Source organism: Mastigoproctus giganteus, chromosome 1 (assembly GCF_048544385.1).
Source record: "Mastigoproctus giganteus isolate SK-2022 chromosome 1, ASM4854438v1, whole genome shotgun sequence".
Lineage (NCBI taxonomy): Eukaryota > Metazoa > Arthropoda > Arachnida > Uropygi > Thelyphonidae > Mastigoproctus > Mastigoproctus giganteus.
In genome coordinates, this window is record NC_143575.1 from 152,224,562 (window position 1) to 152,249,803 (window position 25,242).

Here is a 25,242-nt window from a genome sequence, read left to right on the forward strand (position 1 = left end):
ATTTCATAAGATGATTTGCATACACCACTGATATTCGCAAAACTCTAGAAGCGGAAATAACGTTTAACGTTCTAATTTTGCTCAAAACTTTGCCCTTTTTTTCAAACTCTTAATTGTTCTTAGTTCAAACTGAGTGTAGACTTTCTTCTATTTTAAGGAATCATTCTCTGAATAAATATCAACGTCGATTTCAAGGATACTCAATATATATATAATGGTTATTTGTGAAGGTTTTTTTTTTTTTTTTTTTGCTGTCGGCAGTTCTTGTTTACGAGTTGGCAACCTTGGTTTGCTGTATAATTTGAATGTGTGTTTAGAAGTTGGGTAAAGCTAGAGTTACTGATGCCGTTTCAATTTAATTTTTGTCTCGAAGGCAGCGAAAAGAAGAGTATGTATGATAAAGATTCATCATGCGAGTCGGTTTTGTTAATAAATCAGCCTTCAGATGACCATGTATTTCTAAAGCAGACCAATTCTGTAAATGAAGTATTCGAGATAGCTCTCTCGGCGCGCCATAGACAGGTGAATTTAGTTATCTCTGTCTCTTTCTCGCCTTCTATCCCGTTAAAAAAAAAAAAAAAACCTAGAATGGAAATTAAACAAAATTGCCTTGAAATTCTCTCACCACCTACGCATTAGCGAAATATGCAAATAAATTAGGTAATCCTGCAGTTTAGTGTCGTGAGTCACGGTCAGCCTGCAAGTCACTGCCAGCTCCAACCTTTCGTGAATCGTATTCTGATGGAGCATGCGCGACATTCACTGTAACTGCTGGTCTATATACTGTCAGTTATACGGGGTGTTTCATGAAGGACGCAACCCTAAAATCAATAAGGTAGAACTTACGGGTAGGCAAATGTTATGTCAAGTTTGAAGTGTAGGTGGCAGCACTGCACTCATGGTAAGCAGTTGAATGACCGCGACATGCATTAGTCTCTTGCAGGCATCCAGTCCGTTTTGTTATGTTGGCCATGTTGTTTTCTAAGAATGAGCATGTGTTTATTGTGGAGGCTTACTTATAAATGTGTGCAAGACAAGTTTCAGATTAAATTTCCTTGGTCGTTTGTCCCCAACAAGTCAACAATATCGCATATAATTGCAATATTTCGTGAGGCGGAGTGTGAAGGACAAAAAGAGCCCAGGTCGACCATCACTGTTAACTGCGAATGAACAATTAACCCACTCACTAAGAAAATTGCATAGGAAGTAATCTTCTGACATTGGACTGTCACCAACTACTGTTTTCAGGGCTACAAAGAAGTTAAAATAGCTTGCTTACTGTATTGGGTTGTTCAGGAACTGAAAGGATCTAACCATGAAAAATGTGTACGTTATTGTCATTGGTTTCATTCTTTTGTTGATGAAAATGGAATTGAGGTGTTGAATCATGTTTGTTTTAGTGACGAAGCTTGGTTCCACTTGGATGGTTATGTGAATAGTCAGAACAGCTGAATATGGAGCAGTGAAAACCCACGTGTATTACGAACGATCATTACATACCCTGAAAATTGGGGTTTAGTGGGCTGTCATGTTATAGGGCCTATATTTTTTAACAAAACTGGATGGTGAAGTTTATCGTGCAATAATCCATCCAGCCATTTCATTATAGCAACTTTACATAAATTGTCTATTTTGTTTTTTAGGGTTTTATATTTTTCCCTTTTTTTCTTCACTATTTTCTTTGTTTTTAAAGCTGCATCTTTAGTCATTTGTTTAGTTTTCTCCCATATATTTTCCACAGATGATGAATAGTTTATATCTTTTAATTTTTATTGTAGTGTTTTCCCATAAATTTCCATTATTTTGTCTTCTTCAAATATTGATGTATTTATCATTGTACTTTTGTGCATTGTTTTCATATTTTTAAATTTCCATTTCATTGCTGCTGCTAGCAGTTCACGGTTGGTATCAAAATCTGTGCTACTGAGAGTTTTAACATTTTGAATGGATGATTTCCAGTCATTATTTGTTAAAATGCATTAGAATTAGTAAAGGCACATGATGCAAGAAAGCAAACTTATATAGCATTACCCAAAAAAAAAAAAAACTTCCAATTTCACCAATCCACTTACTCCAAATGTTTGTCTAGTTGCCTTGAATCTATTTAAGCTATGAACTTCTACGACAGATGGCAGTTTGTTCCAGCAATCAACTACACACTAGCTAAAGACAAACTTCCACACATCTATCATACAACTGTCTTTCCTCAATATGAATTTATGCCCACTTAGGCGATTATTCTGAGCAAGAGGAAGAATCCCATCAGCATTGAGCATGCTCAAACCATTCAAGGCTTTATACACCTCAATAAGATCACCCCACAGGTGCCTAGTCTCCAGACGTAGATGTAATTTGCAAAACTTAACTCTTTCTTCACAAGAGTAACCCTTTGTTCCATTCACTAACCTTGTTTCCCTTCTCTGCACTTGCTCCAGCAGCTTTACATCCTTCCTGAGGCCTCTAGACCTGTATACAGCACTCAAGGTGTGGCCTGACCACTGCCTTATACAAGGGGGATAGCCACCTCCTTATCCCTGCTAGAAAAATTCCTGCATATCATTGACAAGATGCCATTAGCTACTCTTGCCGACTGTCTGCACTGCTCAGAAAACTGCCAACCTTTGTATCATCTGCAAACTTGGACATTAAGCCTGATATACTATCATCAGTATCATTAATAAATACAGAAAACAACAATGGACCTAACACTGAACCCTGAGGGATGCATCCAGTTCCTTTGTGACCACATCATAGTATCCAATGAAATTGGTCAGACAAGACTTCCCCTTAACAAAACCTGCTGTGTCTGAGCCATAACTGAAGTCTTGTCTAGATGATCCTGCAATGATTCTTTAATCAATGCCTCCATTAATTTCACTGGAACAGAAGTTAAACTAACATGTTTGTAATTACTTGTGTCGCCCTTTGATCATCCTTTGTGAATTGGGGTCACATTTGCACATATCCAGTCCATGGGTACATCTCCTCAGTCAAGGAAGCTCTCATAATTATGGCTAAGGATTTGTTTACTTCGTTTTCTGCCTCCTTTAATATAACTGGATAGATCCCATCCATCCCAGGTTCCTTTCTTATGCTTATCTTCAACAATTTTTCCTCCTCCACTTTGCTCTCAGTTATTACAAAATCAGCGTACACGCTTCTTGATTATACTGGGGTTCGAGCCTGTCACCACCAAATACGGAGGATGCGGAAAAGTCAGGGAATGACCACCGCATATTCCTGGAGCAATATGGCCTTAATTGCTAATGCTCCCAAAAACCAAATAACAAACAATAACTAACAACAATTACAAAATCATCTAGCTCACTGCCAGATTGTAATTTACCTCTGGCATTCCCCTCCCTGAATAACTCCTCATGTGTGAATGTATATGCAAAATACTCATTTAGTCTGTTAGCTACTTGAGCAGGATCGACAGTTGAACCATCGATATCCAGGGGACCAACTGATTAGTCCCCTTCCTTGAGTTTACATAAATAAAGAACTCTTTGCTGTTATTCTATGCATCCTTTGCCAAAGATTTCTTGTAATCTGCCTAACTTCCTTTGTGACTTGGTTACAGACCAGCTTATATATATCATAGGCTTCTGTGTCACCCATTAATTTATATGTATCTCCTGCATTTTTCTTCTCTGCCACATGTCTCATTAGTTCATCTGACATCCATTTAGGCCTAAACCTTGAACAATATTTCTTAGTTAGTATGTAAAGCCTAGTAGCTTCCAAGATTAATTCTTTGAATGCTTCCCATTTTGAATTTGATGTTGGTAACATCAACAGTTGTTCCCACCGTACAGAATTTAAATACTGTCTCAGACCTCCATAGGTGCCTTTACGAAAGCAAAAACTCTTCCCTTAACCCCAATGATAGTTACTTCTTTGAGTAAATCCCACTTCAGCACACTGTGATCACTGCCACCTAGTGGTTCCTTTATCTGCAGATTCTTAATGCATGAAGAATCACTACTGATAATCAGATCAAGAGTATTATGTGTAGTTACCTCGCGAACATGCTGCTGTAGAAAACAATCATCCAATTAATCCACAAAAGCCTTGCTAGTGTGTGAGTGACCAACCCACAAATTCCAGTCAGTATCTGGGAAATTAAAATCCTTCATTATAAGACTCTGATTTACTTACCCACTCTATTTCCCTGTACAATTGTTTATTATACTCATCAAAGTCATTAGACCTATAACACACTTCTCTCAATTTTGATTTTGCAGTGCTTATGTCACACCAAACTGACTCGACACTGCACTATCCACCCATGTCGATTGGCTGCACTTTGCATCAGCAAATATTCTTGCACCCTTTCTAACTGTATCCTATCCCTGTAGAACCAGTCTCTCCTGTTAACAAGCACAGACCAGCTGAGAAAAAGTCTACCCCTTGAGCCTTGCACAATCTCTACAGGGCCGAATTGTTTTTGCATCATCATGTAGTTGATGCAGTTTTTTGTATTTCCATCTGGTGATGTCCATGTATATTTATGTTGAGATCTGTGGTAGAACAGTGTGTTGATGATCAATAGTTTGTTTGCAAACTATTGATCACCAGCTCTTGAACTTGACAAAAGTTTAAGAGTTCCTTTCTTTTCTTTGCTCCTATCTATCTCCTGTACTGAATTTTCCTAATACGTCACTGAAGTCTGTTGAAAAGCCTTCAACTTTTGCGTTAAAGTCTCCCATTATTATTAAAATATCTTATTTGTTTGTGTTATCTATGGTTTCTTGTAGGTCTCAATAGAAGGAAGCTGTTTCTCTGTCATGTGAGGAGTCTGGGACATATGCCTGGATTATTTTTATGAAGATTCCTTTTTCTTTACCTTTTATTTTTAAACATCCTTCTTGAGCTGTGTGGGTGAATTTCTATTATTGAATTTAGTAGATATTTCTTTATTATGAAAGCAACTCATTCTCTGTGTATGTTGTCATTTCTCCCTGTGTAAAATATTCTTCTTTCTCTCATATCCAGTGTTCCTTCTTCTGTCAAATGTGTCTCTGACATTCCTACGATATTCTATTTCATCCTTTTTAATTCTTTTTCTACCAGTTTTATTTTTCTGGCTTGTAAAGTGACCTTATGTTTAGTGTTCAGAGATACATTTAGGTTTTGGCTGTCCACATACCTTTCTTCACAGTTTTTCTCATGGTGTAAGAACAGCCGCATTGGTTACCCCGGACACAATAGCATGATTGTTTAGCTGAGATCCAGGTTTAAGGCAGATAAGGATTGGCATAGTTACAAGGAATATTAGGTGGTAGATTACGCTCGTCAACTGGTGCAGTACCATCATTTTGCTTATTGGAGGCTCAAAGTGGTGAAAACCATGTTTAGTCTCCAAAGCTTTGCTTTGGAACCTCCCCCCCCCCCACCATCTTTTCAATGTTAAACTTGAGTTGCCACCTGTCAGCCCATCTGCCCAACTTTTCTAGATCATGTTACAGTAGCGTACTGTTATTAACAACCCTGCCAACCTTTGTATCGTATGCAAACTTGAACATTAAGCCTGATATATCTTCATCAGTATCATTGATAAATGTAGAAAAAACAAGAATGGGCTCCACACCAAACCCTGGGGGACTCTACTAATAACACTAGTCCACAAAGAGCAGTATCCATTGATTACCACTCTGTCTGCTCCCACTTAACCATTCCATTATCCATAGCAGCAATTTGCCCTTATTTACCATACTGCTCCAATTTGTAGAGAACTCTTCCATGTGCAACATCAACAGCTTTTCCTGAAATCCAAGTATATGATATTGAAATTATTTTTTGCATCCAGTTCCTTTGTGACCGCATTGTAGTATTAAATCAAATTGGTCAGACAAGACTTCCCCTTAACAAACCCCATGCTGTGTCTGAACTATAACTGCAGTCTTGTCTAGATGATCTAGCAATGCTTTTTTAACCAGTGACTCCAATAATTTCCCTGGAACAGAAGTTAAACTAACAGGTGTGTAATTTCTTGTGTCATACTTAGATTTCCCTTTGTCAATTTACAATATATTTTTTCACATCTCCATTCTGTGGGAACCTCCTCTGAATGCAAGGATGTTCTCATAAGGGTTTGCTTACCTCTTTTGCTGCCTTCTTTAACATAACTGGAGAGGTCCCATCTGCCTCAGGTGTTTTTCTTATGTTTATCTTCAACCATTTCTCCTCCAAATATCATTAGTTGCTTCCACTGTGTAGAATAGCTTACATCTGGTGAGTATGGGCTTGACACGCCCAGGGTACCAGCTAGATATTTTAGTTGATAACAGAATGAAAATTTTTCTGTTTAATTCAGTGTACTTTTGTAATTTGTAAGCGAACATACACTATTATCATCATTAGTATCAAGTATAAAATATTTAAGCACTAGTGTTTCTTTCAATCAAATAATTCTGGTCTATGCATGATATAAATTTTTTGGTATGAATGTTCAGTCAGCAGGGCATCAGTTACGACCTTATGACTTGCGCTGCTTGTATGCCAGTTTCATTTTAACTGTTGTTTTGACCTACAGCTTTGATATGTCTTCTGTATGTCTGAGGCGGAATATGCTTCCTTTGGAAGTTTGAAATTTTCAACATTATTAGTATTAAGATTTGCTGTAACTGTTGCATACTCCTGTAAAAATCAAAAAATAAGTAAATAATCAAAAGTAAAAAAAAAAAAAAATCATCCAAATGATGTTCATTTTTTTTTTTTTTTGTCTCATTTCAGATAGCTGATAGTAGTCCTCTACAAATTCAGAAGGTTGGCACTCATGTTATTATGCACATATCTCCTGTAGGAATTGAAAGAAAGTTATTTGAAGGTGAAAGTAATGGAAGATTGGTTTCAGCTTTCAGAAAACAAATGGATCTTATTCCAGGTGTTTACGAAGGTGCATTTTTTTTTTTAATGGAAATTTCAATTGATATATGTAGGAAAGTTGCTGTAATATAAATGGATAATTTTAAAAAACATTTACGGAGGAAAATGGTCTTACTACTTCATCTTGTCACTAAAAGTTTCATTTAATTCTAAACTAATGAAAAGCTTACCGATGTTAATAGTATGGATATGTAAATTTTAGTGTATTAATAATATTTAGTAGAACAAATTGGTAAGGGTAACCAATCTACCTGTTTTGCAAGTTTCTGCAGCTCCAGTGAGTTCTAAGTTTTTATTTATATTTACCTGTTTTATTGACTTAATTGTTATATTAAATTATTTTCTATAAGTAGCTTATAGACCTAGTCAAGCTCCTTGGTTTATTTTGAATTTAGATAGCGTGATTTTGAAAGCTAATTAATACTTAGTGTCCATAGATTTACCATTTGTAACTTGCCGCCATTGTTAAATAATACAACGTTGTTGTTGTTATTTGGTTTTTAGGAGCATTAGCAACTAAGGCCATATTGCTCCGGGAATATGCGGTGGTCATTCCTTGACCTTTCCGCATCCTCTGTATTTGGTGGTGACGGGCTCGAACCCTGGTCTAATCAAGAAGCGTGTCCCACCTGGCTACGGAGGCGCCACTATACAATGTATATCCCAAACTAAATAGCTTAAGGTTTAAGGTAAAACTAGATAGCGAAACACGTAGCACGGTATTAGAAATCTGTTAGCTTAGTATAGTATAGTATTATCAATTAATCAGTAAACTTTATTAATCTTGTTAACCTTCATTGTCAATTAAATTTAACTTTTTTTAACTAAATACATGTAACAACTTAGATTTTACAAATGTAACATTATTAATTAATATATACAGTAGACTCTCGATTTTCTGGGATAGATGGTAAAAAATATTCCTGGATAATTGATTTTTTCGTGTTAATCCAAAAATACAGTAAGTCCCCGACATATGTAAGAGATACGTTCCAGGACTTCTTATGTAAGTCGAGATTTGCGTAACTCGGGAATGACTAATAAAATATTGCTACTATATCCCTGATATGCCAAAATTACCAAAACCACATAGTATCCTCAGAAGAATGAAGAAAATAGTTATATATTTTTAATTAGTTAAATTAAAAACTTTATCTGGGGACAATGGTGAAGTAGCCTGGGTGGCACATAAGAAAAGAAAACGTAAAAGGAAGAAAAAAACATGTTATTGTACCTCTAAAAACTTGTATGTATTTTGTAGCCTTGGTTATTATTATCGTTGACCTGCATAGGTCCCGACTGCTTCTCATATTCTGTCTTTCTCTTTTATTGTGTTCACCGTTGCCACTGACATCTCAGAATTCTGCACGATACTTGTTAATGTTTGGCAATTTTCACACATCCTTTTTTTAATTTTCTGATCCAACTCAATCACTTTCTTTTTCTTGATAGACTTACTAGTACCAGTGTCACTTATTCTCTTAGTCTGCACCATGATAACGGTCAAAATGAAATTTACTGAAAAGAACTTCACAGGCTTAAGGCAAAAACTCACTATTATCATGCAAGTTGACATTTTACTAAAGCACATTTCTGGAGGTCACTGCCATAAAACAAAAACAATTTGCACTTTCTGGGTTATTGGGCTGTTAAACTCAAACTTGTTGCATTTGCGATAATACTGATAGCTGGAATTCTGACTTGTTACATTATGGCGAAATGTGTGTCCCCTTCACTTGAAATCTTCAGTCATATAAAAAAATTATAAATAATATAATGTAAGTCCCAATCTACATAAGTCAGGGACTTGCCGTATTGAAAAATGTTCAGCAACCTACATAAAAAAGTATGCGATAGATAAAGAGCTTACCACGCTCTACTCGCTTGTCCAATATGATGCTTCCCTTTACTTTTTACAATGTTGCGTATGGTTTGGTCACCAACACTACAATGGTTCTTTAGAGATTTAATGGATGCACGGTTTCAAACTTTTGAACAATTTCAAGTTTTTGTTTAAATGAAAGCACAACTCTTGCGTTAACCCATCATTTTCGCAATTTCTAAACAAAAAAAAAAAGTTGCAAAAAAAAAAAAAATCCTTGACATGCATAATGAAACAAAATTTGTCCTTTTGTGGTGCAATGGAACACAACAATCGACGCGATACACTAAAACAAACTAAACATTTGTTATTTTTTGACTGGTGGGTGTTGAAGACAGCAGGAGTTGCAAGATAATAGGTATACTAATCTCCTAATGACGACTTATAACGCCTTTCTTATTTATGACTTTCTTATTTATGACTTGCAAAACATCTTTTAATACCTATTCTATTTATTACTTGAATTTTATGATTTCTGTTTGGTTTTTTTTTTTTTTTTTTAATTTTTAAATTTGGAATCTTGAAGTGTCCCGGTTAATCAGATCCCTGTAAATCAAGAGTCTGCTGTATAACTGATAGGAGATATGGAAGTTACATAAAAGAACTCTGAGATAATACTCGATACTGAAAAAAAAAATAAAATTAAATTAAAAAAAAAATATATATATATATATACAGGCATACCTCGGTTAACGTTACCTCTGATAACGAAGCTTCGATATAACAAAGTCGGCAATTTCAAGCCCCATTTAATATAAAAAAAATATATATTCCAGTTCAATCACCTGAAATCTAAACAAACTGAAGAAATTACGGAAACCGTTGGGGCTTCTCGTGGTTGGTTCGAGAAATTTAAAAAACGGGCCAGGATTCATAGTGTAAAATTAACAGGAGAAGCTGCAAATAAGTTTCCAGAAAAACTAAAGGAAATCATTGAACGTCAAAATTTTCCAAATTTGGTGTTCAATGTTGACGAAAGCGGTTTGTTCTGGAAACGGCTACCAACAAAAAGCTTCATTTCTATTGAAGAAAAATCAGCTGCTGGGTTCAAAGCAGCCAAAGACCGTTTAACGTTACTCTTTGGATCAAATGCCTCTGGCGATTATAAATTAAAATTGTTATTAGTTTACCATTCAGAAAATCCGAGGGTGTTAAAAGGTAACATAAAAATGAATTTACCTGTAATATGGAAAGCAAATAGAAAAGCGTGGGTTACCAAGGAGTTATTTACTGATTGGTTTGTTAACCACTTTTATCCTGAAGTAAAACGGTATTGTCAAAAAAAAACAACTTTGAAGAAAAAGCTCTTTTGTTGTTAGACAATGCTCTGGGACATCCTACTGATCTTAACACGTTGGACACATGCATTCCTGTCAAAGTTGTGTTTCTTCCAGCAAACACAACTTCCCTGATTCAACCATTGGATCAGGGAATAATAGCATCATTTAAACTTATTATCTGCGTCGAACATTAAGCAGTTTAACTACTAGAGGATAAAGAGGAAATGACAGTTAAAACTTTTTGGAAAAACTACACCATTAAAAACGCAATTGAAAACATTGATAGTTCTTGGAAAGAAGTCGCTAAGAAATGCTTAAATGGAGTTTGGCGCAAAATATGGCCAGAAGTTGTACTAGAAGAAGAAAATAACATCCAAGAAATTAGAAATGAAGTTATCCAGATGGCTCAATCAATAGGTTTCGAAAATGTCGATGAAGAGGATGTTAGAAATTTATTGAATGCAGAAGATGATGGTTTTTCAGTGGAAGATTTAGAAAACCTTGTTAGCAACGAAGACAAAGATAATGAAGACGAGGTTAAAGAAGTTCCTGCCGAAAAAGTGTTAACAACCAAAGATTTAAAAAGGTGCTTAAATGACATTGAAAACGTTTTAAATTTTTTTAGTGAAAATGATCCTGATTTAGGAAGAAGTGTTATTGTTAAGCGATCAGTGTTAAATGCAATAACTCCGTATAGGCAATTGTTAAATGAAAGAGAAAAAGAGCATAAACAACAACTTTAGACTCGTATTTTAAAATGTGATTTCACTTTGTATGTAAGTTGACTGTTTATTTAATAAAACTTTTCTTTGTTCGAAAAAAAAGCTTTTCATTTTCTTTACGTAGGAATGTATCCCTATTCTGGCCATAGTATTTTTACCTCTGAAAACGAAGTTTCGCTTAACGAAGTAATTTCGTGGAACGCATCCTATTCGTTATTCGAGGTATGCCTGTATATATATATATATATATATATATATATATATATATATATATAGTGTTATAACTGTATTGAGATATAAGTTTAAGGTTATAATTCTGTATTGAAATTTTATTTGAAATTAGATCGAAATCATGACTCAGACAAGAGGAGCAAAGCAAAAGGCTCAAGCTAATGGGAGTGCTATGGCTCAGGGAAGAATTGAGGGGGGGGGGAGCATGTGTCCTCTGAATCACAGCCTTTTAAAATATACTGCTTGTTTGATGTTTGTGGAGCAATCAGGGACAGGACATGATATTGCTAATGGGAATGTCTTTGTATGTGCATGATGTAAGGAGTGTGAGGAAATCGGGTAACAACTCAGTGTTGTTATGGGCCTATACGAGAGCTTGAAGGACAGGGTGGATGCCCTCAAAGGATCTAAATTGAGGGGCTCATCATGCTTGCAGCTGCCCACATCAACGGCAGAGCTTGCACTTGAACATCATACAACACAGCGGCAACCCCCAAGGCAAAATGCGTGGGTACCACAGGAACTAGTAGTTTTCGGTGACTGTGTCAGTGAAACGGGGAACATGTTGTGCAAAAAGGATAGGTGGAAGAGCACAAGGGTATGTCTGCCAGAGGCAAAGGTTATGACGTTGTAGAGCAGATATCATCTTTTAAGGGCACAAAAGGTGATATTGTTGTACACATTGGTACTAATAATATTAAGAGTAGGAGACTGGCAGAATTACTTAACGATTACAGGTAACTGTTGAAAAAAAGCTGTGAGTTAGGGTTGAATTTGAAAGTGTCTGCAGTTCTCCTCAGACATTTTACGAGGGAGTATATGATGAGAGGCTTGTCAATCAATTCAGCCCTTGAGAGATTGTGCAAGGCTCAAGGAGTAGAATTTTTCTCAGCCTGGTCTGTGCTTGTTAACAGGAGAGACTGCTTCTACACGGATGGGATACACTTAAATAAAGGGTGCAAGAATATTTGCTGATGCTTTTGAGGCAGTGTTAGGTGGGTTGGAAAACTGCTAGCTTGGGGGGATACATGGACTAATAGATTAACAATAGCTGCTGGCAGAGGTGAAAGTGATTCTTGCACTGCTTCTATTGGAATGAGCAGCAGCCGGGAAAACAAGATACAGGGGATTTCAGAGATTGCTGGGAATCATTGTGGTACAAGTAAACACATGAGCTGTCTTAGGGTAGCTAACAATAGGAACAGGTGCATGTATATTTGCGTGTACACTAATGCTAGGAGTTTGGTAAATAAATTTGAGGTGTTGGTCAAAACATCAAAGGCAGATATTGTTGGGATATCAGAGATGTGGTGTCAAAAAGATATAAGGAATGGAATTTGGGGAGAACAATGTGTACAAGAAGCATAGAAAGGGAGGGGAGGGGGTTATGCTATTAGTGAAGAAACACAAAATCCAAGGAAGTACAGACAGTTGATATGGCTGAATAGTGTAGAGTCAGTTTGGTGTGACATAAGAACTGGGAAATGAAAATTGAAAGTAGGAGTGTGTCATAGGCCTAATAACTCTGATGAGTATAATGAACAACTGTACAAGGAAATAGAGTGGGCCAGTAAATCACAGAGACTGATAATGGGGGATTTTAATTTCTCAGATATTGACTGGAATTTGTGAGGTGGTCGCTCACACGCTAGCAAGGCTTTTGTGGATTTATTGGATGATTGTTTTCTACGGCAGCACGTTCGGGAGGCAACTATACAAAGTAATACTCTTGATCTAATTATCAGTAGTGATTTTTCATGCATTAAGAATCTGCAGATAAAGGAACCACTAGGTGGCAGTGATCACAGTGTGCTGAAGTGGGATTTACTCAAAGAGGTAACTACCATTGGGGTAAAGGGAAGAGTTTTTGCTTTCGTAAAGGCGACTACGGAGGTCTGAGACAATATTTAAATTCTTTGTGGTGGGACCAACTGATGCTGTTACCAACAGCAAATTCAAAATAGGAAGCATTCAAAGATTTAATCTTGGAAACTACTAGGCTTTTCATACCAAATAAGAAATAATTGTTCAAGGTTTAGGCAGAGAAGCCTAAATGGATGTCAGATGACCTAATGAGACATTTGGCAGAGAAGAAAAATGCATGGGATACATATAAAATAATGGGTGACATGGAAGCTTATAATAGATATAAGCTTTCTGTAACCTAGTCACAAAGGAGGTTAGACAGGCAAAGGCAGATTAGAAGAAATCCTTGGCAAATGATGCAAAGAAAAACAGCAAAGAGTTCTTTACTTATGTAAACTCTAGAAGGAAGGGAATGAATCAGATTGGTCCACTGGATATCGATTTTTGAACTGTTTATGATCCTGCTCAGGTAGTTAACAAACTAAATGAGTATTTTGCATCTACATTCACACATGATGAGTTATTCAGCGAGGGGAATGCCAGATGTGAATTAAACTCTGGCAGTGGGCTAGATGATTTTGTAATAACGGAGAGCAAAGTGGAGGAAAAATTGATTGTTGAAGATAAGCATAAGAAAAGCACCTGGGGTGGATGGGATATATCCAGTTATATTAAAGGAGATAGCAAAGGAAGTAAGCAAACCCTTGGCTATAATTATGAGAGCTTTCTAGGACTCTGGAGGTACCCATCAACTGGAGATGTGCAAATTTGATCCTCCTTTGTGAGCCCAATTCACAAAGGAGGATCAAATGGCGACACAAATAAATACAGACCTGTTAGTTGAACTTCTGTTTCAGTGAAATTAACGTAAGCACTGGTTAAAGAAGCACTGCAGGATTATCCAATCAGATTTCAGTCATAGCTCGGATACAGCAGGGTTTTTGTTAAGGGGACAATTTCATTTAATACTACGATGTGGTCACAAAGGAACTGGATGCAGGAATAACTTTGATATCATATATTTGGATCTTAGAAAGGCTTTTGATACTGTTGCACATGGAAGACTGCTGCACAAATTGGAGCAGTGTGGCATTGGAGGCAAATTGCTGCTATGGATAAAGGGATGATTGAGTGGGAGAAGACAGAGTGGTAACCAATGGACACTGGTCTTCGTGGACTAATGTTATTAGCAGAGTCCCTCAGGGTTCAGTGTTGGGTCCATTGTTGTTTTCTGTATTTATTAATGATATTGATGATGGTATATATCAGGCTAAATGTCCAAGTTTGCAGATAATACAAAGGTTGGCAGGGTTGCTAACTACAGTACGATGCTGCAACAGGATCTAGAAAAGTTGAGCAGATGGGCTGAGAGGTGGCAAATGAAGTTTAACATTGACAAATGTAAAGTATTGCATATGGGAAGCAGTAACTCCAGAATAACGTATGAACTCTGTGGTACTACACTGACAGTGGTAGAGAATGAAAAGGACCTGGGGGTAATTGTGGAGGCAGATATGAAGTTTTATGAGCAGTGCAGACGGTCTGCAAGAGTAGCTCATGGTGTCTTGTCAATGATATACAGGAATTTTTCTAGCAGGGATAAGGAGGTGAGTATTCCCTTGTATAAGGCAATGGTCAGGCCACACCTTGAATACTGTATATAGGTCTGGAAGCCTCATTTCAGGAAGCATGTAGAGCTGCTGGAGCAAGTGCAGAGAAGGCCAACAAGATTAGTGAATGGAACAAAGGTTTGCTCTTACGAAGAAAGGCTTAAGTTTTGCAAATTACAGTGTCTGGTGACTTAGGCACCTGCGAGGTGATCTGATTGAGGTGTATAAAGCCTTGAATGGTTTGAGCATGCTCAATGCTGATGGGATTCTTCCTCTTGCTCAGAATAATTGCCTGAGAGGGCATAAATTCAAATTGTGGAAAGACTTGCAGAAGTTTGTCTTTGGCCAGTGTGTAGTTGATTGCTGGAACAAACTTTCATCTGTCATTGTAGAATTTGATAGCTTAAACAGATTTAAGGCACAACTAGACAAACGTTTGGAGCAAGGGGATGGATGAAATTAGAAGATCCGTTTTTTTTTTTTTTTTCTTGGTTGATGCTATACAAGGTTGCTTTTTTGCATCATATGCCTCTGCTAATGCTAATGTCTAAATGATATTTTATCTGTAAATTATGTAATATATACTGTAGTGCTAAAAAAAAAAAAAAATGAGCACTGCAGTATATATACAGTAAAAATGACTATAAGAACATAAATAAATAATGACAATATATATATGAAACTATTAATTGCAGAAAAATTGTGTTTTGTGCCTTATGTGTAAATATACAATAAATAAGTACTTTTTTTTCAAAATAACAGCATGTACTCATGGTTCATATAATAACAAAAATTGTATGTGAGGTGTGATTTGTTTTTTTCATTAATTTGCTTACTAGGACAACAGCAGCTATATAACCAAAAACATAAAACGCACACTAATATTTCTTTGGCCTACCCCCTTGCTTTGATGATACATTTCTAGCCTTTCTGCAGAGTTTCCTGAGTATCATCATCACATCATCCAGAGTATCATCACAGTGTACCATAGCAGAGTTGAACTAGAATTTGGGAGCCATCCTACGTAAGATATTATACATGTCTACATTTCCACAACAGCAGATCGAAGTTTGTTACACAATCAACAAACCACTGGATGAAGGCAATTTTCTGCACATCTGCTGTACCATGGCAGAGTTGAACTAGCATTTGGGAGCTGCTCTAATCAGTGCCTTGTGCAATGGATAATCAACTGCTTATCTGTGCTGTCCTGGTAGCCTCTCTGTACCACTTATAGAACTTCATGCCTGACTGCATAATTACCCCAGGTCTTTTTCATTCTCTATTACTCTCCATATGGTATGTCATGCTATTAGTATGTGATTCTGGGATTACTTCTACCTCGTATGCAGTACCTTGCATTTGTCAGTGTTAAACTTCAATTGCTACTTCTCAGCCCATCTTCTTAATTTTTCCAGATCTTTTCGCAATAGCTTACTCTGATTGCTGTCATTAACCATGGCAGCTTTTGTATTAAAGGTTGGCAAACTTAAACACGAAGCCTGGATTGTTTTCATCAGTATTAATAAATATTGAAAAAAAAACAATGGACCCTGCACTGAACCCTGGAGAACTTTGCCAATAATATTAAGCTCAAGAAGAGCAGTGCTCACTTCTTCCACCGACCCATCCTTTTGTCCATAGTGGCAGGGCCACGTCAGCCCATTGTTGCACTGCACCAAGCCAATGTGGCGATTATTATTTTCTTTTATTTTTATGTATAAATATTTATTACATTTTATGATATTGTAATTTTAATATTTACTAATAGAAAAACAGTATATTTTAATTTATGGTTCAGTTTATTTTCAACAAACATTTTTATGGGTCATAATTAAAAAATTAAATGTTAATTGTAAATGAAATTAAATTCTAAAAATTACATAACTTTTCTTTTTATTAAAAAGTGCGGGGAAAAAATACTTGGCATCACAGTGGCAGTACACCCTGAAATGGCCCCGCATAGCAGAAACTTGTTCCTAAAGCCACATTCCTCCAATTTGTACAGCAGTCTTTTATGTGGAATGGTGTCAAAAGCTTTACCTGAAATCTGAGGATATGATTTCAAAATTTTCTTTGCATTCAGTTCCTCCCTTGCTACATCATTTACATCACTGTGTCCAATCAGATTGGTCAGATAATATTTCCCCTTAAAAAATCCATGCTGTGACTACAGTATAACTGTATTCCTGTCCATATGGTTCTTCATTACTTCTTTAAGGTGGTGACCCCATAATTTTTCCTGGAACAGAAGTCAATTTAACAGATCTGTAATTATTCATGTCACCCTTTGATCACCCTTTATAAATTAGAGATTCATTACAATCTCCAGAAGGCCTCCATAGCTGAGTGGTCAGGAGAGGGAGTGCAGTAGCACACGCTCTTTGAGTAGACCGGAGTTCAAGCCCCCGACTTTTAAATACGGTCAATCTGCCAACCCCGCACTGGTCCAGCCTGGCAGACATGAATTGTTGAGGTTTCCATCCTGCAGTGGGTTGATAATGGCTGAAGTTTACTTTTTACAATCTCCAGTCCATAGGGACCTTCCATGAATCCAAGGGTGCTCATAATTATGGCTGAAGGTTTGCTGACTTCTTTTGCTCTCTCCCTTAATATGATTGGATAGATCTCATCCACCGCAGATGCCTTTTTTTACATTTAGCCTCAACAGTTTTTCTTCTTGGTTGTGGGCATCTGTAACACTTGATAATTTATATATATCCCATGCATTTTTATTTGCTGTCACAAGTCTCATCAGTTCATCTGATTCCATTAAGGCCTGTGCTTTGAACTTTTTGTTGGTATAAAAAGTGTAGTAGCTTCTACAATACCACCACTCAAAGCTTTTCATTTAAAATATCCTGTTGGTAACTTCATCAGTTGGTCCCACTGTATAGAATTTTTTATTAAAATTACATACAGTAGCAGCAAAGTGTCTGCAGATTCTTACCTGCAAATACTTTGCTGCCAGGAATCTCATTATTTCATATCATTTAGGTCTATGCCTCAAACTGGTTTCTCCTTGTTGGTAAGAAAAACCTAGTAAATCCCACATTGTGATCTCTCCCACCTAGTGGCTCTTTTATCTGCAGGTTTTTAATGCATGGAGTGTTGCCGCTGATAATCAGATAAAGAATAACTTTCTCTCGTTGCTCCTCTAATATGCTGGTGTAGAAAACAGTCATCCAATAAATCCACAAGTCTTACTACTGTGTGCATGACCACCTCACAAGTTCTAGTCAGTTTCTGGTAAGTTAAGATTTCCCATTATAAGATATTCTGATTTACTAGCCTACTATACTCGTGAAATTTATTCACAATGCTTGTAACATTAGTGTACATGGAAATATACAAATACACACGATCCAGCTAACACTGCCTGGATAGCATCAGCAAGTATTCTTGTATCTCTTCTGTTTAAGTGTATTACGCCTTTGTAAAAACACCTGTTAACAAGTACAGACCACTGTGAGAAAAATTCTACCCCATGAACCTTGCACAGTCTCTCCAGGACCTGATTGATTGACAAGGCTCCCATCGTGTACTCCCTATCATGTCTGGGCATAATTGCAGACACTTCCAAATTTAATCTTAACTCGTAAAATGTTTTCTCAACATTGCCCTGTACTTGTGAAGTAAACACTCAGATCTCATCTTAATATCGTTGGTACCAATATGTACAAAAAAATCACCTTAAGTGTCCTTAAAAGATTATTATCAATGTCATCGGCCCCAGGCAGACAAACCCTGGTCCTGTTCGACATATCCTTTATTGCAAAGCACATTTCCCACTTACACCTGACAACAGCTATCACCTGTAGGACCTGCACACTCTGCAATAGAAGAGCTCATTGTGACCTGTGTTGCATGAATGTAGTCTCCAGCATTGTGCTGGATGGCTAAGTGCTTGAAGGTTTCCCCTTATCTCACACTCTACGATGAAAGCACACAAGGACATCCTCCCCTAGGCCATATGATGCTCCACTAGAGATAACTCAGCAAAAATGGCCATATAGTCAAATGTAGCTATGATTAACAAGAGAACCCCCATTGACGGTTCTTTTCCAAACCAGAACATTCTTGCCATTTAGAGCTTTTTGCTCAAAGTAGCAAGTCTGATTTAAAATTGTTGCATGAACCAAGAGGTAGGAGTATAAGAACATGCTATGCTATTACATTTCTAAATAATGCTAATGCCTTTCTAATTCTACAGTTATAATTAAGGCAAATTTGAAGTGAAAGATCGTTCACTTTTTTTTTTTTATTTATAAATAATTTTTGTTTAAACCTAAAGGAAACAATAAGCTCTTTATTCCTCTATAATTTTTAGACTTCTCACATTTTAGGAAGGTGAAGCGAATAGAGAAATATATGATAGCCACATGGTACAATACGTTATAGCCCCAAGATCAAGCTCAATGGGACAGTCAATTAGCATATTCCATGGAAAGATACCAAGGAAGTCTGCAGCAACGCAGGAGTTCAAGAATTTGGTAGAAAAAACTCTTATGGTAATATCAGTATTACAAATTAAAAGTATCTTGGATGGTTTTTTTTTTTTTGTTGTAAATTGAAAAAAAAAAGAAACAGTATGATTGGTGAGAAATAGAAATTCAAATGGAGGGGAAGTTGTTGTTGTTGTTATTTGGTTTTAGGAGCATTAGCAACTAAAGCCATATTACTCCGGGGATATGTAGTGGTCATTCTCTGACCTTTCCGCATCCTCCGTATTTGGTGGCGACGGGCTCGAACCCTTGTCTAATCAAGAAGCGTGTGCTACGCACTGCTGCTCCTGCCCACCTGGCTACGGAGGTGCCTGGAGGGGAAGTGAAATACTCTGTATTCATATGTATCAGTTCAAGAGGCTGTAAAACCCTAGTATGAACTTCAGCAATCTGAACTAAGCCAACTGCAACCAACATATCGTCCAAAGAATTACAGACTCTAAACCTAAAAAATGTAAGTCTCCAAATAGAAGAACAGACTTAAATTAGCATTTAGAGTAAATTAAGTTAAAAATTTATAAGTTTCAGTGTTGGAGTGTGGAGGAAAATAAACATTAATAAACAAATATTATTTTATTGCAAGTAAATCCCACGAATATGATATTACTTAGGAAAAAAAAAAAAAAAAAAAAAAACCACCTTCCCTGCAACATAAAATTTGGCTCACCAAGAACTATTTGAATGATTTCTGCTACTGGATCAATGTTTAGTTTGTTGATTAGTTTGAGAATTGGGCCAGGAAACATCTTGTATGTGCATTTAAGTCTACAATTCAAAACAGTAAAAGTTAGGTTTTTGTGGGTGCTACGTATTTGTTTCCTAGAGAAATGGAGCTGACCAACTGTTGTGCAATCTAACAAAGGAATTTAATGATCTAATGAGAAGCTGACTGGTGATCACTGGAAATTTAAAATTTTTAAGCATTTCAATATGTAATATTGAATAAGAATTACATTTCCATATTTTAACATAGTCCATTCAGCAGACTTCCCTATCTCTTACATTCCTATCTTCCCCAACCCTTCCCTATCTCTTCCATCATGCAGTACTATTGATGACTTTTGAGGTTATGATGAACATCGTGGCGAGATTCATTATTCCTTACATTTCGAGGGTACAGCTCTAAAATGGTGTTCGCAGGCCGGCCGCTAGTTAGTACACTGGACTGAACCTATTGGTAACTCTCTAGGAGGCTTCCAGATCAGCTAGTGTATAATCTTGCTATCTCTACTCTGCCAGATAGTGACTGGAGGGAGTCTGAGTAGTGTGTATGCAGGGAGCATTGTTGAGGCCACATTATGGCAAGGATCTGGGTATATTCTTACCATGTGTATGCCATATCCAAAAATTCCATTACTTCATACAGCATCTCCCACCCACTTTTTCTTACTGTTGAATACACCATGAATTGTCAAACTAATAGAGCAAGCAAAAAGATCTAAACCTCCCAAGCACTTCCTAATTCATTTCACAAATATACGTGGTCTCAATTCTAATCTCAATAATACCCATTTCCACTTGCAGTCTGCCAAACCCCATGTACTTTTTCTGACAGAATCTCAGTTATCAGTTGATTCAACTACTGCTCATCTCAGATGCCCAAATTATTCGCTGTATGATTCCTTTCGCCTCAAAGGTGGTACTTGTGCATATGTCCTTTCTGATATTCCCTGTCAGAGACTTGGAAATTTGGAATCTCCTCTTTTTGATCTTCTCTAGCTTAAAATCTCTCTACCTCATTGTGCCAAATTCATCTGTTGTCTCTACCATTCTCCCAACTCCACTAATCACTTGGAGCTCTTTGACTTCCTCTCTTTGCAACTTGACTTTCTCCAGTCCAACTTTCCTAACAGTGAGGTAATTTTCCTTGGTGATTTTAATGTTCACAACTCCAGCTGGCTTCTGTTTTCTAGTCACACCGACCCAGCTGGTCGAGATGCTGAGGCTTTTGCAATTACTAATGACCTAGCACAGATTGTTCATTTACCTACAAGAATACCGGATAATCCTAATCATACAGCCAATACGCTTGATCTTTTTCTCACAAACAACCCTTCTAAGTACACTGTCAAAGTGAGAGGTCCCTTAGGCACTTCAGATCACAACTTGGTGATTCTCTTCTCCAATGAAACCTTTATCTCATGGCTATTCCCAACCTCGTGTTGTTTGGCATTACAAGAATGCAAAATGGGATGACCTGCGAAACTTCTTTTCTTCTTTTCCTTGGTCAGATTACTGTTACAAAACTTCTGATGTCAATGTTTGCTCAGATCGTGTCAGTGAAATTATTCTTGCAGGAATGGAATCCTTTATCCCACACTCCACTTTAAAATCTTGTCCTTTATCTAAACCTTGGTTTTCCAATAAATGTGCTAAGGCTCTTCAAGAGAAGAATGTTGCATATCGTAATTGGCTTGTTTCTAATTCTTCAGTTTCATTTTCTGCGTATATCAAAGCTCACAACAACTGTAAAGCAGTTATTAATCAGTCCAAACTAAAGTTTGAACAGGCTAAGAATAGAAAACTTGCTTCTTTCCCTAATGGTAGCCGAGCATTCTGGTCTCTTGCCAGAGCTATTGGCCGCAACTTTTGCCCATCTCTGCTCCCACCTCTGTTCAAACCAGATGGTTCTTTTGTCACTTCAGCCAAGGATAAAGCTGACCTGCTAGCATCCCATTTTTCTTCTAACTCATATATTAATGATCTTGGTAAAACACCACCCTCCATTACCAACACACTCCCATTCGATGCCTCCTGTAGTCTTCATCAAAAGGATATCAGAAGGATTTTGACGAATCTTGATGCTAAGAAAGCTCCAGGTCCCGATGGTATTTCTCCACTTGTTCTCAAAACCTGTGCTCTTGAACTTACTCCTATTTTTTTCCGCCTTTTTTCGCTTTCTTATTCCAAAGGTGTTTTTCCTTCTGCTTGGAAATTTGCTCATATCCAGCCAGTTCCTAAAAAGAGTGACAAATCTCTCCCATCCTTTATTATTGTCCCATTGCAATTACTTCTACTCTTTCTAAAGTAATGGAGAAATCAATTAACCGCCTACTCTTAAACTATCTAGAAACCTAGTAATCTAGAAATCAATTAACCGCCTACTCTTAAACTACCTAGAAACCTAGTAATGGAGAAATCAATTAACCGCCTACTCTTAAACTACCTAGAAACCTAGTAACGGAGAAATCAATTAACCGCCTACTCTTAAACTACCTAGAAACCTTCCATCTGATCAATGATTGCCAGTGTGGATTCTGTCAGTGTCGATCCACTGGTGATATTCTGGCTTATGTTACCCATTTATGGAGGCGCCTCCGTAGCCAGGTGGGAAGGAGCAGCAGTGCGTAGCACACGCTTCTTGATTAGACCGGGGTTCGAGCCCGTCACCACCAAATATGGAGGATGCGGAAAGGTCAGGGAATGACCACTGCATATCCCGGAGCAATATGGCCCTAGTTGCTAATGCTCCTAAAAACCAAACAACAAACAAACATCTTGTTACCCATTTATGGACTAATTCAATGGAAAGGTTTAGTGAAACACAAGTAGTTGCTCTTGATATCTCAAAGGCTTTCCATCGTGTTTGGCATAAAGGTCTTCTAAACAAGCTTCCATCTTATGGTTTTCTAACTGTTTTTATTAATTGGTTATCCAGTTTTCTCTCTGATCGCTCACTGAGGGTGTTGGTAGATGGCTCTCTGTCTTCTAACTTCTCTATTAATGGCAGTGTCCCCCAAGGTTCAGTTCTTTCCCCCACTCTTTCCCTCTTATATATTAATGACCTTCTTCCATTGACTGGAAATCCTATCCATAGTTTTGCCAATGATAGCACATTGCATTCAACTTTCCATTTTGAGAAACCTTATCCTGCTCAATCAGCTTCAACTTCTCGAAAATCTGCTACCAATTCCTTAAATGCTGATCTTCAGGTAAATCTCCAGTGGGGCAAAGACAACTTAGTTGATTTCAACCCTTGTAAAACTCAGTCTTGTCTTATATCTCGCAAAAAAGATTCTTCTGCTCCTATGCTTATCTTTAGTGACATTCCGATTTCTAGGCAAAATGATATATCCCTTTGGGGGATTACCCTGACTTCTAATCTCTATTGGCACAAGCACATTAAAAATATTGCTTCTTCTGCATCTAAAAATCTTGGTTTTCTCTTTCGCTCTCGGCATTACTTTTCTTCCAAACAGCTGCTTACTCTGTATAAATCACAAATCCGCCCTGCCATGGAATATTGTTCCCACATCTGGGGTGGTGCCCCCAAAACCTTTCTCAGGCTGCTTGATTCCATTCAGAAGAGGGCAGTTAGGTTAATTAATGATTCATCTCTAACAGAGTCTCTCCACCCGCTGTCTCATAGATGTACTGTTTCTGCTGCATGCCTCTTCTACAGATACTTCCATGGGCACTGTTCTTCTGAATTGGCTTCTGCCGTTCAACTGCCGTTTTCTGGAACAACCTTCCTTCATACGTATTTCCTGAAAATTACAGTCTACAGAAGTTCAAGTCCAATGTCAACAAATATCTTCTTTCGTCTTCTCAACCTCCAACCCAAGCACGGTACTAAGTACTGTAGGTTCTAATACTTCTCGTGTTTGGGGTTTACATAAAAAAAAAAAAAAAAATCCAAGATATGGAAAATGAATTTTTTTGAATATGGCCACTGTACAGGATAGGGACACCAGTGCAGTAGAAGGTGGGCCAGAGCCCATTGGGAATACACCTTGATCTGCTCACTCGTGACTAGCGCTACAGAGTAGTAACATATCTAACTTACCTTACTTCTCTGTGACTACTGCGACTCCTCCGTATGTGGGACAGGTGGTCGGATAGGTTTTACCATTCTAAGTTGTAGAATGCTTTAGCTCTCTTAATTCACGCAGCAGGACTAATTGCCTAAATTGCTTGAAGGCCAGAAATGCGAACAGTGCGTACCAAGTTAATTCTCTCCTAATCCGTTTGCTATATGAAAAATTTCTTCGCTCAACTGAAAGTATTTTAAATGTAACTTCCAAGGGGAAGTCAAAATAATTTGCTATAAAAGGACTTCATTAAACAGAGGTCCAACTGAGTAATTTAGAATTATAAAAATGGTTATACAGTTTTATATAGAAATATCTTAACAATTGGCAGTAAAAAATACAAATTTAGTTAAATAATTTTAAGCTTATTTGAGTAGTAGGTAAACATATGAAAAAAATTTACGGAATATTACGAATTTCGAAGTGCACTGTATCCAAATGTCACACGTCACTATTAATAAAGGTACCGGTACACCGTACCGTTGTGTACCGTCTCAAGAAAAGCACTGGTTACATGTAAAACGAAGTTTCTATTTTCATGTTACTGTTTTTTATTTTCAGGCTATGTATAAAAAATGCAAATTCCCAACACTTATGTTCAACAAATCTGTGTCAGTAATTTATTTTTTTAATTTTATTAAATTGCTTTTAAATGCTCACTTTAGGAAATTTACAACCTGAAAAGGATCACTATTTTTCACTATTAAGGTGAATAAATAAATATAATGATACACCTAAAATTGAAAATATTGGAAAATTTTATAAAGTACAATACACAATAACGTATACTGATCAAAACTTAACATTTTAATATTGAGGCTAGATATTTTTAGATAATTGTTCGAAACTTGGTTGAAAATTTGTGATGCCAATTCTCAATACAGAATAAAGATGCTCAATCTGATTTCGTGAATGAAAAAAATTTGCTCGCAGACATAGATTGATCTGAAGAAAGTAGCAATTTTCATGGCATTTTCTTTTATTAGCAGAAAATTTTCAAATGGGAGACCCTTGTAAAATTCAAGTACAGTCAGTCCTCGTATAACACGTTTTTATACTACACGGATTTGATCATACACGATTTATAAATAGGGGAATGATATTTTATATAACATGAACCAAATTCGCTTATGCACGATTCGCCTTTGTGTTTACAAGAAATGGCAGTCGAATGCAGAATCGCCCCAACCGAATGCAACATGATAGCAATGAAGAGAAGATTCTGAAAATGTATTTGTTTTTTATATCAGTGAATGGGAAACACGTTTCACCATAACGTAAAAACAAACACAATTCCAGCTATCGGTATTATCGCAAATGCAATTAGATCGAGTTTACTACCAGTTTATAACAGATTCCACTAGCAGAAACGCAACTGGATTTTTATTGTTTTATGGTAGTAACCCCTAGAAATATGAGGTGTTAATAGTGTGTATCTCTGCTT

At 37.0% G+C, this 25,242-nt stretch overlaps 1 protein-coding gene across 3 annotated transcripts in view; it reads left to right on the forward strand.

Moving 5' to 3' along the window:
• Positions 1–308: 308 nt before the first annotated feature.
• The window catches only part of LOC150091200 (histidine protein methyltransferase 1 homolog), a 132,104-nt gene continuing 107,170 nt past the window's right edge, over positions 309–25,242 (forward strand). Inside the window, exons 1-2 of one of the 3 annotated variants that reach the window (XM_090382748.1) lie at positions 309–522; positions 6,739–6,889. In XM_090382748.1, coding sequence (XP_090238874.1) covers positions 343–522; positions 6,739–6,889 — 331 coding nt within the window. In that variant the 5' untranslated portion in view covers positions 309–342. Of the gene's footprint in view, positions 523–814; positions 902–6,738; positions 6,902–25,242 lie in introns of those variants that run through there. The other 2 variants (XM_090382739.1, XM_090382755.1) reach the window with 2 other exon arrangements.